Here is an 18504-nt window from a genome sequence, read left to right as displayed (position 1 = left end):
TCTTGCATATTTGTATTTATTTGTAAGTGTACCAAGGGGAAAGTCGATTAAAAACAAGTGTGATATTCTTGCTTTAAAATGTACATTTTCTTAATTGTCAGTTGCAAATCGGTTGCCACAAAACATCCACCATCATCACAAATCAACGCCATCCAATCGAAGATTTAATTTGTGTGTGTTGTATTGCGGTCGCTGGTAGTTGTCAATAGTCCTCCAATATTTCTTTTGCGCAATACCAGTGATGTTTATTTATTTTATGTGGACAACTTTTGGGATAGACATGCAAAAAACCCCAAAGCCTCGGAAAAATTCCGGTAAATCTCGTTTTTGCGGGAAAAATATAGAAAGAAATATACGACAAGGAAAAAATAACAGTTTGTTCACTGTTAAGTTTATCTGGTTATCATATTGAACAATTTATGCTTTGAAAATTGACAATTATAGCCTGTCGATAACAAACACCATACAGTTTTCTTTGTATATAACGACCTAATGGACAATAATTTCATGGACGGTTTCGTACACAAATATATTACATAGCCATTTAAAAATGAAATGACGAAGCGCAATTTGTTGAAAAAAAATAATGTGGCGTAAAAAAGAAAAATTAACAACAACGCTCGGAGGGTGGTCTATATTGTAAGTCAAGCTTTTCAAAAATTTCTTCCTCTGTTTTGGCCTCAATACTCCCCTTCTAAAGAACAGCTATTTGTTAGTTTACATTCAGATTAGAACAGGTTTACAATGACTACCGTTTCTGTGTGATACATTCCATGACTTGAAAGGGTTATTTTCTTTTCCGTCTTCGCGTAGCGCCGAATTTCGCGCTCGAAATGCTACAAACAACAGTATAAAATCGGAGTTACGCTGTGACAAACATTGCAGAAAAGACAAAACCTTGGTCCCTGTCCATCCCAAAAGAGCAAACGCGAATTGCTTTGCTGGAACTACTATCAAGTCAACCCGCACCGCTTTCCACTTGCGTTCTGCAAAAGAAAGTTTTTAATTTTTTGCAGTATTCCTAATCACCATTAGAAAATGGTTAATAAACCATGACCGTCCTTATACAAGTGAGCAAAAGATACTAAGCAGTATATGTCATAATATCCTTGCATTTTCTGTGGTGATTGTGGATGTGTAGAATGGGAATACATGTTGCTAATATAGAACAACCAACCACTTTCAGCATAACTAGCTTGATTCGGTCTTTTAAGCTTGAAGATGCTAAAGCACTTTTCGAAATGATCCATAACTGATGATTGGGGAATAGTGGGGGTTGTAGTACTGCTCGCCATCTTCTTGTCGGTGTACAGAAAACTATCCTGAAATAACGTGGTTGGGACTTATAAAGTCTTGAAAACTGTTCTCCAAACAAACTGAGGCATTAGCTAGATTTATGGACACCATTAGCTTCCTACTTTACATTACGAATAATCTTTGGCGAACAAGAAAATGTAACAGAGTCCGATTGAATATTTTTTGATTAAAATCAATGGTAATAATTATGTAAACCTTCTTTATTATTAGTGTTGTACTGAATCGTCCCAAATTTAGTTCGGCCCGAAACCGAAAATTCGACAGCAGCATTTGTGACGTCACGCGTTATCGACTCCCGTTTTATTAAAGGATATGTCGTTAGTGTCCGTAAATGCTAAAACTTACATTACTATAACAACCAGTCTCCGTAACAGTTTTACAGTTACGTCACTGAACAAATCATAAGGCGTTGTTGAATCCGCGTTAGTTTTTGTAATAGTGTGTGATACACAATTACGCGGAAAAAAACAAGTTTGCGCCCAAAATACTATCATTTGCGCCCAAAATACTACACCTTTCAAAGTATTGAAAATTATCCATACGATCCGGTTTTGACCGAATCAAAACAAATTATTCGGCCGAAACCGAATCTTTGTCATAACCGCTGATTCGACCGAATAAATTCGACAAACGGAAGCTTCGGTACATCACTATTTATTATCACGCTTACTATGAACCAGAGAATTACTGGAAAAATTTAAACAACAAACAAATGAACCTTTAGCCTGTCCATAATTTTATGCAGGATTCCCTTTTCTTCCCCAGGTATTGGATGAGATATCAACAAATCTACATCATGACCTGACGATTTTCCTCTCCGGAAACCACCAACCAATGTTACTTCCAAATCTTTTAAACAAGGGCAACCTTTTTTCATTGTATTAATTCAAGTTACTTGTTCAAATCTTATTACAGGCTGTCACCATATGGCAGAGCAAGTGCTTTTATACTGTGGACTTAATTTTTATTCAATTTTGCATATGTAATGTATATACTCCACAAAAAAACAGTTGGTGACCAATTGCTTTATACTAGGAGTCCCACACCTTTTCGTGCTACAGACCAATATACCGAAAGAGTTAAGGGCTCTCAAATGGTCTTCGTATACAAAATATTTTAAGAAAATTGACAATTATTGGTGACTGAATTAATTGTGTAATCTACATACGATGCCAAGTATGTCAACCAAAGAACGTTGATATGTACCTTTATTAACTTCAATAGCTGATGTTTGGACTATTTTTTCCACACACATAGCCTCCTCTTTCGTCACTGGGCAATTTAAATCTTCATAATGGTCTAGACCTTTGCACAAAACAAACTAGTAATCACATATGATAAACACATATTCACTTGGTCACTCTAAAAATTATTACCAGCAGTTTGGTCTTTGTTAAGTTTCATGCTTTTCACTTCCTCCACTTTTTTCAATCCACCGTCAATCCATTTCTTGGCTGTACTCGGTCCCACACCCCAAATTCCACAGAAAAGTTTCATGGATTTATAAAAATCACTATTTTGTATACCCTCAACTTCATCAGAAAAACCCTCAGAAAGTATTTCCTTGGATGAAAGTGTGATGTTTTAAACCAATTTGATTTGATATATAGTATGTTTGCAATAAAACAGTAAACCAAATTAAATAAATTATGATTTTCAAATAGAGATTTATAATAATAATAGCTTGATATATACCATAATAACTTTCTTGCAATGACCAGCTTTAGCAGAGTTGCTGGTATCAATGTAGGGAAGTCTTTTTAATTGGTCCACAGATGTAATTTTATATGGGCAAGCCTTTAGCGTTGCTGACCCTCTTCGGAATGCTAGAGCCCTTACATCACTGTTAAAGTCCAATCGAAACATGGCATGTTCTTCCAAAATTTCCAATGCATCCTGCAAAATGCACATTGGGTTTCAAAATGACTGTACATATATTGTGTTTGTATAGTTTTATTCTTTATATATATCAGCCAAAAAAAAATTTGTTAAAAACACTGTGCGTACTGTGAGCCTGGAATTTGGATGATGTAGTGGAGTACTCCTTTGGCATGCATACATAAAATACTCCTGAGATAACCGTGCTTTTTTGGTTGTTGGCTCTTCGCTTCTGTCTGTGGTTTTCTGGTCACAAATGTGAAATATCAACGTTTACCAATGTTTGAAATCAAAAGGGAAAACAAACTTCATGCAAACTCACAATAATTTCCAAAATGTGCCTTTTATCAACAGGAACCACAGAACTTGATTTCAGGCATTCAATATACCATTGAACATCAACAAGTAATTTGTCCTTTATTAGTTTTTTCTCAATATTTTGATGTTTTTGCAAGTACTCAACAACTTCATTTCCGGTGCTTTCTTGTGCCACCAAGTATTTAGCTTCACTGTATTATTTTTTTCCGAAGAAAAACGATTTAAATTCCAGATAAAAATGCATATAGGCTACATTAGAAATTACACTTTTCAATAATATTTATTTACCTAGGATTGTTTGTAACCGCAAAAAGGCGTTTGCTTTTTGCCAATTTCTTGAAGTGTTCAATTCTTGCTTTGTAAAGACGCCGTTCAACAAAATACACCGTGTCCAACGTCATTGCAAAGGTAGTTTTAAAGACGCACTTATCTTGTACACACACACAGATAATGCATTTAATATGTCCGCTAGATGGTAAATGTGTTGTGAGTTTGTTTAATCACGTGACCCAACACGTGCAATATGCGTTGCGAATGCGAACCGTCCTTGAATTTTACGTATTTGTGAAAAGATTGTGCAATGCGAAAGATATGAATACTTTGCGAGAAAAAGACGTTGGAATTACTGAGTTTGTTGGAAACGCCAAAGGTTTTGTCGGAATTGTGAAGCTTCGGTGCCAAGATTTTTTGGTGAACGAAGTCTCGTCTTGTGGAAAGGTCGTTCATCTCACTACATTTGATCCACCTCCATCACCGGATAAAAATGAATCGGAAGTAATTTTTTGTAAAATCCCCAACTATTTTGTACCTAAGCCTAATACACATTGTTGAACATGAATTTTTTTCAGAAAATAGTCCTTCCAAGCATTGTTGACCCTGCAGACAACTTGTTGTTGATGGCTTTAGACCAAAATACGAGTGAATCACCTAATCAGGTTCTAATAAAGGTACAAAACTATTGCTTGATCCTAACAAATCTGTGTACACATATATCAGTGAGTTATCAATGTGACAACCGGTATATTCATTAGTAATTTCAGCAAATAACAACAATAATTGTTTCTATTTTCATAAACAATCATAATTCAGGTGGATTGTGACAAAACAGGGCGAGCAGAAATTCACAAAGCCATAAGATGCCTTTACCCAAACCTTGAAAGCTCAACTGTGGACGATACTGAGAGTGGAAATAAAATAATCAAAGTGTGCAGATCTAAATCTGGTAGCTAGATAGTCAATGCTTTGTATGTATTTCTTTCCTTAACTATGTACATTATGCTACAATTTGTTCAATAATTTAACAAAGGTAAAAATTAATATTCTTTTATGTTTATTTGTATACGACAATACACTTTACATTAGGTGATGGACACTACATGCGCAAAAGACATGAAAAAAAGACGTATTGCAGATTTGTTTTGCACAAGCAAAATATCGCCACTTCAGGTGCTATCAATCTCATCACATCCAAACTATCCTTAAAGCATCCGAAAGCTTTTCAATACGCTGGCAACAAAGACAAGCAAGGAATAACTGTCCAGGTAAAAACAGTTTCTTTTACAAAAAACATATATATACCATACACTAATATGCTTTAATATTTTCTAATAGTTTATGATGTTTGTTTAGGAGATCACAACATCTCTGCCATACCACAGACTGGCGTTTTTAACAAAACAAAGAGGAAAATTAACAATTGGAAATTTTAGTCTTGGAGCACAACCTTTAAGTTTAGGAGACCTTAGTGGAAATTACTTTGCAGCAATTGTAAGGTATTGCAGATTTATGTTCACCTGGGCCATGTTATATGTATACATACTTCTTTTACAGGAGTTGTGTTAATATAGAGACAATATGTTTTTGTAAATGTAAATTAATAAAAATGTAGAAAAATATGTTTTTATGGATATTACGTTTTTTTGCAGAAACATAAGAGATGCCAAGGAAAGTGATATTTCATGTGCTGTCCAATCTTTTGAGCATCTAGGTTTCATAAACTACTTTGGAATGCAGCGATTCGGGTCAACTTCACTCCCAACATATGAAATTGGAAAATCAATTCTGAAGAAAAAGTGGGATCAAGCTGTTGATCAGATCCTTTCTGCAGTTTATTCAGGTTAATGGCCAACTTTTGTGACACTGACTCTGTTTAATTACAGTCTACAGAAACATGAATATGCCACAAAAGTGTATTAGCGTTTTATTCTGTATATATGAGTGCAAGTACAATGTGGCATGTCTTCATTATATGTTGCTTTTCATGCAGGGCTTAAAGGTGATGCCCTGGTTTCTGCCAAGGGCTGGAGGGAAGCTGGCAAGGCAACAAAAATACTTAAAACATTGGACCGCAAACATTCTTTAGAAAGACTCCTGCTACAGGGCATTCAAAAATATGGTGAGTTTTGTTTGGTTTGTTACCTTGGACTGTGCAATAATTTTCATTATCTAGGAACAACCCAGTTAGTTCAGGCACTAACGTTTATGCCAAGAAATGTGCGCACCATGTATCTTCACAGCTACCAAAGTTTAGTGTGGAATAAAGCAGCAAGCAGACGTATTCGCCACAGTGGTTTACAACCTGTTGTTGGAGACTTGGTTTTACTCAACTCCAAACAACAGTAAGTTTTTTTTTTGCAACAATTAAAACTGTTTAATTGTGTATCATTTACATGTCACTGTGTATGTAGAAACAAAAGCATTCGTTTAAAATTGTTTGCCATGAAAGCATTATTCGAAAAATTATTGACAAATTTCCTCTTTCACAGGCTTACACTGGAAGATGATGACAGCGGGCCCCCAACCAAAAAGCGAAGGAAAGATAACGTAATTGAAGTTAAACATTTGGAAGAGGATGACCTGTCTTCTTATTCCATCAATGATGTGGTGTTGCCTTTGCCTGGTTTCCAAATTACGTATCCAGGTAGCGGCATGAACTGTTGGTATGAAGAAATTCTAAAAGAGGATGACATTCAAGATACTGACTTTGACCATAGAGTCAAGTAAGTTGAATTTTAGTAAACAGTAACATGAGTGTCAATACTGTTTTGCTATTCCAAAAAACATTAGCTTATTTGTATTATCTTATATCTCTAATCCGCTATGCAGCACCAAACTTTTAAAAGCATACTTCACCCTGTTTTTGAGATTGTATGCCGGACACCCCACTAAACAGATATTATATGAAAATCAAGTAGTTCAAATTAACAAGGTCTAACTGTACCATTAGAAACATAGCATGGTCACTTAGGTGTCCTCCAGATTTGGTGTTGTTATATAAACATGTCTTAACAACATGTGTTTTTAGTTAGTGTTAAAGTTCCACAATACACATGTTCATTAAGTTCTGTATCTGTGGTATTACAACAGGGAATATCGACTTCCGGGAGCATACAGGAAGCTTATAGTGAAGCCAGATATGGTGGAATGGAATCTTGTGAACTACCAAGACTATGAGGCACCTCTTCTGGTTTCAGATTTGGAAAGAATGGAAGGAAAAACAGAACAACAGGGTGAAGGTAATGCTATATATCTGTTTGTAAGCATAAGTCTTTGTATATTAGACCCATCCCAGATATATTGTAAATGCTCAACTGTCCCTTCGGCTTTTATTACAACATATCCTCGATCGCTCTCGTGCCATTCGACTTGCTTCTACAAAGTTTCCGTATTGTTCAGACGGACCCTACCGAGCTTTGCGGATCAAATTCAGCCTCCCCACCTCCTGTTACGCAACAATGGCACTTCGAGAGGTTTTGAAACAAGATTTGTCTCCTGTTGATCAGCTTGCTCTGAGTGATCAACACAAGAATGAAGTTAGGGAATATCTCGCAAAACAACCAAAATCTGATCCGCAGAACGCGTGACGTGAAGACAGTTAAGCCACGCGGACCGGCACAGTCGCTTCTTACCTTTTGGAAAGCTTGGGTTTGCTGGAAGCTAAATATATTGCGTGCGCATTCCTGTAGATTGGTGAACAACGAAAAACAAATTACCGACCATATTTATTTGTGTCAGTTTCTTTTTTTCCTACTTTCCAAACTGAAATATGAACATGCTTGTTTGCGCGGGCAAACAAAACACCTGCTGCAAACAACAAACAAAAAAAAGATTTTGTATGTATTAATGGAAAAGCGATAAGGGCCTCCTGGCAAAAATTTAGCCGAATAAAGCAGTGGAGATATATTGTCCATTACAACAGTTTTCCGTTTGAACTAGCAAAGGGTCAAATATTTAACAAGCACTTTTTCCATGTGAAACACTTTGTCGCAAACATTAATAGGTATGCACTCAACTAAACCAAACCATAACAAAATATAAAACGATTCGTTTTAAGCTCACATGTCACTTAAAATGCATTCAGCTCCCGGCAAAATTACAATGCATTCTGGAAAGCATTTACATTAATTGTGATATGTTGCTGACAGGTGTGCAGCTATTTACAAGCTATGAAAATGTTGCGAACACACGCTTTAGCTGTGATCATTGTAAATGATTACATGAGAAACGAGCAACTCTTGTCAAGAATTCGGCATTCGTGGGATTGCCACCAGATATACAGCAAATCACGTGTCATAGTGAACAAGAAAAAATGCAATAGAATTTAGGTTTGATTTAAGAAAACATTTGCACAGTAGATGTATACGTTATACAAAAAAGGTTATCCAGTCGTTGACGTTTACGAACAATATAATTCAAGTTTATTGTTTATTTAATGAACGCACGTGGCGTGGAAAGGTTTGGACAGCGTATACTTTAAATTAAACATATGGGCTATCCCCGAGTAAGCAGCAGAATTGTTCAACGATGCACCCACCACATTCCTGGGGGTGAAAGCACCGTGGTAGAGCCATAAAAATGTCGAACGTCAAAATGTGATGCAAAACTGGAGAAGTGAGCATTACCTACCCAGGTTACGAAATAAAACAGAACACAAAAAATATCAGAGACAACCAATCCTAAATCCGAACGCTATACCTACTGTTATTACATTGAAATTGCACACTATATTGATGTGATAAATAGTACACGGTACACGCTTTCCGACTAATGGACGTTTCTGCCCAAAAACAATTTGCGACTGAATGTCTTCGATGTCCAACGTCGTGAATTGCCAGCTTAAAAAAGCATTCAGGCCGTAACATACGAATTTAACATACGCAATTAATGACAAGGCAGGAAAGGAATAAAGCATACAAATTATAGTTACAGCATGTGGGTAGAACACTCTCGCAAAGTCGCTGTCGCATGCAGTCAGTTTTAAAACTACGCCGGCGCATAAATTTGACGATCTGTTGCAGAAAAACCGAATTCCGCATTGGTATTTAATAATCTACAATCTCTTATAATTTGCGCGCAAGTGCGAATCACGCAGATGACCGCAAAATGCTAAACCTCCTGCGAGTCTTTGCCAAACTTACACCATGAAGAGAGGCAATAGAAAAAAATTGGCAACACAAACTTTCAATGTGCGCAAAGTTTATGGGTGGCTCCCATAAACAATGAAATATTTGCCCACTTAAACATCAAACAGCGTTTTTTACTTTCGAAAAGTGTTACACTGTTTCTGAGCTAATTTCTCTGGAAATTACAAACAAGGGACACATAATCACAATCATGTTTGCGGGCAAGGGGTGGGCTTGCATTAAAGTAAACAGGGCATACACAAGCATTCCTAACTATAGTGGAAAAGTGTTAATTGGATGCGATACCGCACCTCTGGTAACGGTGTCGGAACCTTTTTACGCTTATGCGTGTAGGGCAAAGTCCTGATCATTTGGAACATCATCTGGTCAGGGGCAAGCAACCCTCCAACGAAAAGGCCTCTGGCCATTCGCCGTACTTGTTTTTCTCTTTGTCGTTTTGCAAAATCTGTTCGGAAGCAAAATAGTAAAATGTGCTTGGGAAAGTCGCGGACGGTTTTAATAACCTCACAAACGGATCGTTTTAATTACAAATTACAATCAAGAAAGTAAATGTCTTAATCATCCGCACTTATTTCGCCGTAATAATAGTTCCCAAGTTTATGAGGTCATAAACAGCACAAACATAACACGAAGGCAAAATATATAAATGATTTAGTAGTCAGCTGGCAGCGCAAATAAAAAACGCACCGTTGCAACAAAAGCGAAGGATGTGGGCAATTTTCACACGTATAACCCATGTAGATTAAACATCCCAATAGTGTTTATTTTGACAACTCTATGGCAACTATTTGACATGAAACTTTCTTTGCATCATTCTAACCAATTTGACACTTACCTGTTCTAAATCTGTTGGCTTTTTTATATTCTTTCCACCGACGAAAATCCAATTGTCTCTGAAGGATAATTTAGCAGCGTGTTTACTTCCCAGGTCAGTCAGCTTCTGTTTCGCCTTGTCGTCAAGTCTGGAAAATAATTAGGAACTGCTGACCAATGTAATATATGTATTTATACATCCATAATTTCCACATATTTTTGTTATAAAATATAACATGTCATCGAACGCCAATAGACGTTTATTTACCGAATCGTTGCACACTAAATTTTTCTGAGTTTTTAGGTGGTATTTGATAATGTTAACTGCATGTGTGCATATGAATTCACTCATGTGTATATGAAAACCCCAAGCACGCTTGATATTGAAAGTATGACGCATGTAACGATAACCAAAAGTGTTGGTTGCTTCGTCACCTTTTAAGCCGACGGGCTACTGCTACAGTCGAGCAAAATCAAACAGCCGTACTTTCGTTTGCTCAAAACAAAGGAAATGTATTTGATTAACGGGCTTACTTGAACGCCGCATCATCGTAGGTGGTTACAAGTATGATTTCGTCGGGTTTTAATGCATCAAGAAAGTTGATGAGCTCTGTGCTGTCTGTTGATGCAGTTTCACATAAATTTAACTAAATTAGTCACAAAAATAAATTCTTTCAATAGTGTTTGTCGCAAAACAATCAAGTTCCACAACGTCTTACCCTTTCCGTAAAGATCGAATACAAGTTGTTTTGTGGACTTTCCCGTCTTTCCATCCACAACCGCCACGTTCATTCCACGGTCCACGTTATTCAGAGAATTCCTCATAACTCTGCAAAGACACATGGACGCGTTTTGACAATAAAATAATATTCGCCTGGGTGCACCCGTATTGAATAACGGTTTTCTGCGGTAGCCCAGTTGTTCGAATAATAACATAAGATGGTCAGAAAAGGAGACAAAACCTACCCGTCACGCCTGTATAAAACGTTACAAACACAAATGTGAAGGAAGAAACGTTAAGGTTACATCCTGTTGTCAATCTGGCTCAAGCGTAAATGAGCTGGTTATTATTTGCAAAGGTACTGCTTACAATTAATCTTAGTAACAATAACACCATCACAAAGGTTTATGTATAGCACAAAAAAAAAATGAAACCACATATAAAAATGCCAACCCCCTTTTTAGTTATTGAGCATAAATCTCTTGAATATGGATATAGCATATTGGTCATTAATGAGTGCAAGTAATTAATCGTGCTAGTGATATACACATGTGTTTGTCAATGTTGCTCTGAAACCCTTTTTATTTGTGTTGTTGGGCTGTGATTGCTCTAAGAATAAGCATGAGAACTTTTCTTTTAACTAGTAGCTGTTCTCCAATATGACGTGATAGATGCAGTTGTTAAGTAAATGGATTCTTTACTATTCAAATGCTCAGTAGTTAAAAGTTTAAAACCCTTTCATTAAACCAAAGAAATCAATTAGTTGTTGCTTACTCAGACCTTGTTGTGTCAGCAACCTGCTGGTAATTTAACTTCATATCAAGTAAATATCACATGATGCTTATCAACAAATTACTTATAAAAAGGAAGATCCTAAACTTGGTATATATATAAATATTGAAATTACAAGAGTTTGTTGTGTACACTGGCTGTACATTGTGATTATTTAAAAGTAATACTTGCAACCCTATGATATATCTCAACACATACGGCAAATTAATGTTACCATCACAACAAACAAATGAATCAACCACAGGAAGAAACTCATGACACAACCACGTAGCACCAGTAACTGCAACAGGACACAGGTAGGATAATCACAGTTTGACCAAATGCTCCACCAAACCCACTAACTACGGTTTTACTATGATTACTATATGTGTAAATTTTAAACAATGTGATCAGTTATTGTATTTGACAAAATGGAAAAAGGCCTTGGCTCAGTATTTTACTGTTATATATTATTTTTAGGTTTGCCAAATCTATTAACAATACATGTCAATAAAAAAATCTTGGAAACTGCTTACATGGAGTTGTTTATACAGATGCTTGGTCCAATCACATTAGCAGCTCCAGTGATGATTTTAAAACTGACTTTACCATCATGACAACTAACATCAACCTTGCATGGATCTTTCAGTGGCTTTCTCATTGAAACTAATAAAGTAGACATGTGAATCAATACGAACATTGTCTGATAAATGTAAAAACATTTTTAAAAATTTAACTTTGCCTGGCATTGAAGTGTTTATCAGTAATACTACCTCCATATACACAGTAAATCAAAATCATAATGCAGCTATTGAGCTATACCATTAGCAATGTATGATATAATTCCATATTAACAAGCTCGGGTAAAGCCACAGAGAATGGGAAACCAATACATATCATACAACATGTTGCAACATTACGAACTAATTGGCGCAGACATACTGAAGAAACTCATGTCACTTACCAGGGTTTCCTTGTTGCTTCTGGTCCCAATCCTCTTCAGCTTTTTTGATCGATTCTTGGTCAACCAACTTGTCAGGATCTTCAACTTTGACTGGGTCAGCCTTCTTTTCAACTAAACATTTAAACCAGATTGGATATTAAGTAGTAATTTCAATATACACTGTATACACATTTAACATAGATACATTAGCAGCCATCAAAAATCAGAAGATGTGATAAAAATGTTAACATTACTAAATAAAGTCACTAAACCACAGAAGAATGTCAACCTGCTAGTTTATTAATAGAAAGGTAGATTTAAAATTATGGTCAATATTCTTTTGTGAGTTGTAGCTTGTAGATTGGACACATTAATATAGGACAATTATCAAACACAGATGATAAACTTTCTACAGTGCTTACAAAAGTTAGCAAGACAATTACACAGAAGTCTGCCTCAATATTAAAGTTTTCCTCATCATTTTTTTCACGCCACTCCACACAAGCATCTATGTTGTTTAAACAAGTTTCAAACCTATGACTTCCACTTTGTCATCAGATTTGTGTTCGCTGGTTTGTAGCCGATCATACAGCTGAGCATACAGGTGAATGGTATACCAGGCTAGTAGCATGATAGCCCCCACGAGCAATATGCGAAATACACCTATGGACAAAGACATTGTTAAAAAAATACGGCCTAGTTAACCTATTTAGATGTAAACACAACATTAATTTCTATACATACCACACATATCACTGAAAAATCACACGCAATATTACCAGGAAGTTAAAATATATTTATCTGATAGTAATGTCTTACCACTGCATCTCATGGCTAAATTGGTCTTATGTCGCAAAGAAAATGAGGTGGAAAATGATCCTTTTTGGGAGTCCAAACAAAACTAGCAGAAACCACCCACCTCACAAAAATCAGTTAGAACTGCAACAACAAAACATAATTAATCGGAATTGCTCTTCTGGCACTTAGTTTCTAAAGTGTTTATTGGAAACCAACGTTTCGTCTGCCATCCGGCGAGACTTCTTCAGGGTTATGTCAACAGTGAAGCATCACGCACAAAAAAACACTAAAAACGCAGGAAAAACACAAGGAAAAAGGAATAGATAACACTGGCACCGCTTGCATCGTCACGTGAACCAGGTGTGTAACAAAACATAAATTTATTTCAATATGCGCTAAAACGATCAGTCACGTTTTACTTTTCATTTGATCGAAACTAAAAATTATTCAACTGAATGTTTGCAAAACATGTAAGGCCGCCAGCACTAGCAAATGAAATAGCAGACGTAAAATGTCTAAATCCTTTTTAACGTCATCAATATAGTCTGCACTTTGAAAAGTAATTTGCAAGAACACCGGAACATTCTTTGCATTTTGCCACAATAAAAGTGTTGATATGCTGTCACTGTTTAAAAAACGCTCCTTTGTGGTCGTGATAATGTTATTCGGTATATCATTCCCATCGTTTACTGCCTCAGAAGTTGGGGCCAAAGTGGAGCAGATATTTGTCACAAGGGTCACAATCTAACTTGCAATCGTCACGCCATATTCAGTCAATATATTCCCAAGCCAAACACACACATAAGAGCAATAGTAGTTTATTGGATTTACGTAAAATATATATCTCAATTATCAATGGCAAAAAAAGTAAAAAGTGCACAGTTTTTTGCATTTAAAAAATAACTGAAAAATGACGTTTTTTTCAAAATGTATAATGTTTACGACAAAAGAAATCTTGTTATTTTTTATTGTGCTGTAAGATTTGCTTAAAATGTGAGTGAACAGTTTTGATGCGACTTCGCAGCCAGAATTTTTTTGCCGTTGTCGGTCAAAGAGCACCAGCTGATATGCACAATTTTTAGGTTGTCAGTGCAACCCAGCAGGGAGCTAAGACAGTCGTCTGTAATACCAGGATTGTAAGATAACTTCAGACATTCCATCTGCAACACAGAACGAAAACTGAATGACGTAGAAACAACGTCTGATAGTGGTGTTGTGAGAATAAAAACACCTTTTATCACATTTAAAGAAACTACAACAGAAACAAAACTGTCACTGGAAGTGACAGCTAGTTTGTAGCCTGTAAGTCACGCAAAAACATTTTTTCCATGTGTATGAAAATGGTTATGCAACAAAAAACAGGTTTTGGACTACGTTCATTCGAACCTTGGATGCTTATCCAAACACATGTTTATATACAAAGAAACAGTTTACCGGTGCAGGGACCGCTTGCAACTTCTCAAAAATGATTTGAGCACCGCTGTTCGCAATACCGCAGTCGACAAGTTCCAGCATTTTCAGGTTGTGAACGCATCCCGCGAGTGAAATGGCCCCATCGTCTCCGATCTTGTTTCCACTCAGATTCAACCTTTTCATCTATATGAAAGATATCTGAGTTCAGTTGAGATAACAATTTAGCCCTACAACACAAATTTCGCCTACAGACAATATGTAAACTGCTAATCAGATAATTGAGGCGGTTGTAGGCCTATACACAAATATAATCCAAAATCCGAACGCAAAAAAATATATAGGTATAATGTATTTACTGGAAAGCAAAGATTTGTTATTGCGTTGGTCAGATGTTTGACGCCCTCTGCTCCAATATGAGAATGACACAATATGAGAAGATTGACGTTGTGGACACATCTAGACAGATAAGAAGCCCCGGCGTCTCCAATTAAGTTCCATGATAGATCAAGAACCATCATCTAATACAAAATTAAACAGTAAACTCACCATAGTGAGCTGCAGACCCAATAGGTCTCATAACTGCAGCTATGATGTGACTTATAACGATCTTGTCAGCGTCATTAGACATTGGGTACCAAACTAGGTGTAACCCGCCGGAAACCAACCATGATGGAAATACTGTGGGCAGGAAAAAGCTAAAACCAACAGTGCCAAAACCAACACTCATATCGCTTATACAAAAAAATTCTTTTCGGCTGGCCACATTGTCTTTGGTTTAACAACATATAACCATCCCCCTGCACGTTACCCTTATTATTGTATGTTTACCAAACCAGTATTTTGTAGTTTCCAGCATCTGTAAATGATTGTTTATGACATAATGTTGGTTGTAAGCTACCACTGACCGATCTTGGCAAAGCTGATATTGCCTCCGACAATTTATCCACGGCACGACAATCGATATCGCTGTGACGTAGAATTAGGGAGTTAATATTATGGAGACATCTTGTCAGTGATGAAGCGCCGAGCAACCCCACGTTGTTCCATGACAAATCGAGTGTTTTAACCTACGATTTAATGAGGAACAAATAAATACTTGCATGCCTAATTGAGAAAAAAATTCATAAAAGTTGCCCTACGTAATTTCTTTAAAAAGTGCCATTCGATTTACACCCTTCACAAATTTGTCGTACAGTTATAATAAACTAAGCACATACTCTGGTATTTCTGTCTGCCTGAAGTACGAAGGAAAGGTTTTCAACATCGGTTGGCAGAATTTGTGCGAATGACCTTTCGATTCGATCAGTGAGATAATCCGACACGCGTGACGTCATATCCGGGTCTTCTGCTTCTCTGGTCCAGCTCAGGACCCGCTTGACCACATCATCTTTGTTGCGCTGTTTGAGCAACGTCAGAATGTGTTCCTTAAGCAACGACGTTTTTCTGCCTAAATCATCCAGGGAACATCCGGCAACGAGATGCTTCAGCTCGTGAAGCACAGACACTGCCGCGCTAATGCCCAGGGAAAACTTGACAACAACTTCCCACCTGTCCATCTCGCAAAGCTGTTTGTAGTGCCCCTTGAACTTTTTGAACGGCATAAGCAGCATTATGTAGACAGCGGCGAAATATTCCTGCCAGATGAGATGTGAGAAGTGGCATGCTTTGTCGTGACTCAAAATTTGGTGCTTGAGATTAGCTTGTTTTGCAATTGATGTTACCAGGAAGGTGTCCACTGAACGTATTCGTATCCGAAGCTTTTGAAAGTCATGTGGATAGAAAACCAGCTTTTTGTCCAGTAGGCCGTTCCAAGCCAATGTAGACAGTTCTGCGAATTGACACTCCTGACTTTTCATATGCCCCGTCCTTGAATACTGACAGCTTGTGAAGGTCAAAATGCGAGTAAGCGACACAGGTTGAATTTTCTCGCTGGAGTTCATCAGGAAATTCAGGGTAAGTACGAAATTGGCAGGGACTCTGCAGAACGCTTGTGTGTTGGAGTTGAGCACCATTTGCTCCCGTATATGAGTATAAGTCGGGCCGCAGATTTGGCGTCCAAGTTGGTCCTGTGATTTTGGAGTTAAGCCGAGTATCTGGACGATAAATTTCGGTCGGTACAAGGGATGGAGCTTGTACATTTGATCTGGGCGCGAGGTAAAGATTTTTCTAGCGCGTGGGAGTATATTTCCACCGGCCAGATGCTTCAGAAAGTTTTCCGGTTTTGATTTGGCGTACAAAGGTGGTAAAGGGACCGAAGTAGAGAACGATTCGAAGTCAGCCTTGTCCAGACCATCGAATATTAAAAGCACGTCCCTGTCTTCGGCAATAGCGGTAAGAATGTCGTGCGTAACGTTGGAAACGCACTTCCAGTCAGGAAGCAGAGTTGATAAAAGAAAATGCAAAAATGTCATTTTTTCTCGAAACGCGATTAATCTTACGACAATATAAAAGATAAACGACACGGGTTGAAATATTTCACCACATAGCGCCTTCAATGCCCAGTTCTTACTGGACGTTGTTTTCCCGATGCCGGTTGGACCAACCACGCCTACGACATTTCCATGTTTTTCCACATATTCACGCCTTGCGTCCGGATTGCTGGAAGGAAACTTTTGCCGAGACTCGTTTTCGGCTGCTAGTTTTGCTTGCGTGAAAAGCTGTTCAAAAGAAATCTCTTCACCAGTCTCTTCGCTGTATGTTACCTCAACATCTTTTCTGTGTGTGTTGTCAGTTTTTCTTGCTGTGTACTTTTCGTTTAATCGTTGAGGCTGGCCGACTATCGCGAGGTCAACAGGTGTAATGGGTTGTTGGGAAAATTCTGCAAGTGATGACTCCTCACTGGCTATGGTCTTCACTCTTTCGTTTAACGACGACTTGAGGTTTTGGCCTGAAACATGGATAACGATATTTTCAACATAAACCGTGTTAAATTATATAAATTGAAAGTATATAGGTTCCCATAAAAAGGGGGCCAGGCCTTTTCTTGTTAACCTGAAGTCCATTTTTCTATTTATGTTGTGATTTATTCTTTTACGCGCAAATCCCTAAAAATGCATTTGGAACAATTTTATTGTTGAAAAAGCTCCACACTGGAATAAAAATTAAACACAATTTTCGTTTACATATATATACACTTTTATTTTATATATTAAGTATAGGCTACCTATAGGTAAAGTTAAAATAAAAAAAAAGTACCTAAAATAAATAAAATAGGTGTTAGCATTGTCAGTAATGTGGTTACAAAAAATATCGTTCTCCACATACGATTAACGTATAAAGGAAACAAACATTACAGTACTTACATATTTGATCAACATTTGACAATGGTTGATTGTCCTGTATTGACGTAACAGGCAGCTTTACTGCAGTTTCTTTTATTTCCGCTAATAGAGTTCCACAGTGGCCAGCATTCATCATAACAATTGGGTTCTGCATTACGACTTGGGCATTGTACACCGATCCTGAGGTGTGTATATGTTTGTCTCCGATATGCATTTCTTGCTGTTATCGATGAAAAAAGTTGGTTGTTGCTTTAACTAGTTGCAGAGAAAGAGAGCTGGACTTACCATGCCTGTCCAAGCTTCTAAACTTAGCTGTTCTGTGTTTTCGACAACTTGAATACACGAACTGGACTGGGACTCACAACCATGATCGCTACCTTCCTTTGCGATGTCGCCAGTTGATTTGGATTGAGCAGTACATTTGACTTTGTCATTTGAAGAGGTATCCATAATTTAGGTAATCTGTATAATTACGACAGCTTATCTAATGCGTTGTATCGAAGTATCGGATCAACACGCCTCTTTGTTAACACCGGAACTTACGCCTTCTTGGAACGAAGTTACTCAACCATGCCACGTTAAATGACTCACTTGTCGACTATACTTGTGTATCCGTTAATTCTAGTGTAGCCAAAGATAAATTGGTTTTGGTCAAAGCCTAAGGCGCGCTTCATACGTACGTCCAACGTTCGCTTGTGCCAATTCTTTTCTTCCTTCTTGAAAAAAACCTTAATTTCCCTCTTCTAAACTCTTTGATAAAGTATCAGAAGCATCAAAAGTCGTATGTACAACAAAGACTTCCTATCTGATTTTTTTCTGAAGAAGTTA

The 18504-nt window shown here is 37.3% G+C and overlaps 4 protein-coding genes across 6 annotated transcripts; 1 reads left to right on the top strand and 3 right to left on the bottom strand.

Annotated features, from left to right (window-relative positions):
- Positions 1 to 2: 2 nt before the first annotated feature.
- Positions 3 to 3954, bottom strand: LOC145898791 (DNA-directed DNA/RNA polymerase mu-like). 2 transcript variants are annotated; one of them, XM_082987411.1, is made up of 11 exons: positions 3802 to 3954; positions 3518 to 3704; positions 3325 to 3441; positions 3013 to 3213; positions 2694 to 2880; positions 2524 to 2622; positions 2036 to 2166; positions 1178 to 1322; positions 898 to 986; positions 753 to 836; positions 3 to 694 (listed from the first exon to the last, which is right to left on the bottom strand). In XM_082987411.1, exons 1-11 carry the CDS (start codon positions 3912 to 3914, stop codon positions 608 to 610), a joined length of 1440 nt encoding a protein of 479 aa, XP_082843537.1. In that variant the 5' UTR covers positions 3915 to 3954; the 3' UTR covers positions 3 to 607. The 2 variants fall into 2 exon arrangements, with proteins under 2 accessions (XP_082843537.1, XP_082843545.1); XM_082987419.1 differs by having other exon boundaries at positions 3 to 691.
- An 81-nt stretch (positions 3955 to 4035) lies between these two features.
- On the top strand, positions 4036 to 7452 carry LOC145917898 (pseudouridylate synthase 7 homolog). Its single transcript, XM_083003205.1, has 11 exons — positions 4036 to 4287; positions 4362 to 4460; positions 4603 to 4735; positions 4876 to 5054; positions 5143 to 5285; positions 5439 to 5629; positions 5780 to 5908; positions 5963 to 6131; positions 6279 to 6512; positions 6880 to 7028; positions 7189 to 7452. The coding sequence occupies exons 1-11, from the start codon at positions 4048 to 4050 to the stop codon at positions 7374 to 7376; spliced, it is 1854 nt and encodes a 617-aa protein (XP_082859331.1). The 5' UTR covers positions 4036 to 4047; the 3' UTR covers positions 7377 to 7452.
- A 184-nt stretch (positions 7453 to 7636) lies between these two features.
- LOC145901356 (protein FAM3C-like) lies at positions 7637 to 13208 on the bottom strand. 2 transcript variants are annotated; one of them, XM_082989017.1, is made up of 8 exons: positions 13004 to 13208; positions 12719 to 12847; positions 12206 to 12316; positions 11778 to 11907; positions 10469 to 10578; positions 10284 to 10368; positions 9772 to 9898; positions 7639 to 9381 (listed from the first exon to the last, which is right to left on the bottom strand). In XM_082989017.1, exons 1-8 carry the CDS (start codon positions 13014 to 13016, stop codon positions 9295 to 9297), a joined length of 792 nt encoding a protein of 263 aa, XP_082845143.1. In that variant the 5' UTR covers positions 13017 to 13208; the 3' UTR covers positions 7639 to 9294. The 2 variants fall into 2 exon arrangements, with proteins under 2 accessions (XP_082845135.1, XP_082845143.1); XM_082989009.1 differs by lacking the exon at positions 13004 to 13208 and having other exon boundaries at positions 7637 to 9381; positions 12719 to 12863.
- A 576-nt stretch (positions 13209 to 13784) lies between these two features.
- LOC145888804 (NACHT, LRR and PYD domains-containing protein 3-like) lies at positions 13785 to 18493 on the bottom strand. The gene is made up of 8 exons (XM_082979665.1): positions 18357 to 18493; positions 17962 to 18138; positions 17698 to 17896; positions 15613 to 17282; positions 15301 to 15462; positions 14752 to 14913; positions 14417 to 14578; positions 13785 to 14142 (listed from the first exon to the last, which is right to left on the bottom strand). Exons 2-8 carry the CDS (start codon positions 18124 to 18126, stop codon positions 13969 to 13971), a joined length of 2694 nt encoding a protein of 897 aa, XP_082835791.1. The 5' UTR covers positions 18127 to 18138; positions 18357 to 18493; the 3' UTR covers positions 13785 to 13968.
- Positions 18494 to 18504: the final 11 nt, after the last annotated feature.

The sequence above is a fragment of the Ascidia mentula genome, chromosome 1 (assembly GCF_947561715.1).
Source record: "Ascidia mentula chromosome 1, kaAscMent1.1, whole genome shotgun sequence".
Classification (NCBI taxonomy): Eukaryota; Metazoa; Chordata; class Ascidiacea; order Phlebobranchia; family Ascidiidae; genus Ascidia; species Ascidia mentula.
The sequence above is the reverse complement of the archived record's forward strand: the minus strand, read 5'-3'. Positions and strand labels throughout refer to the sequence as shown.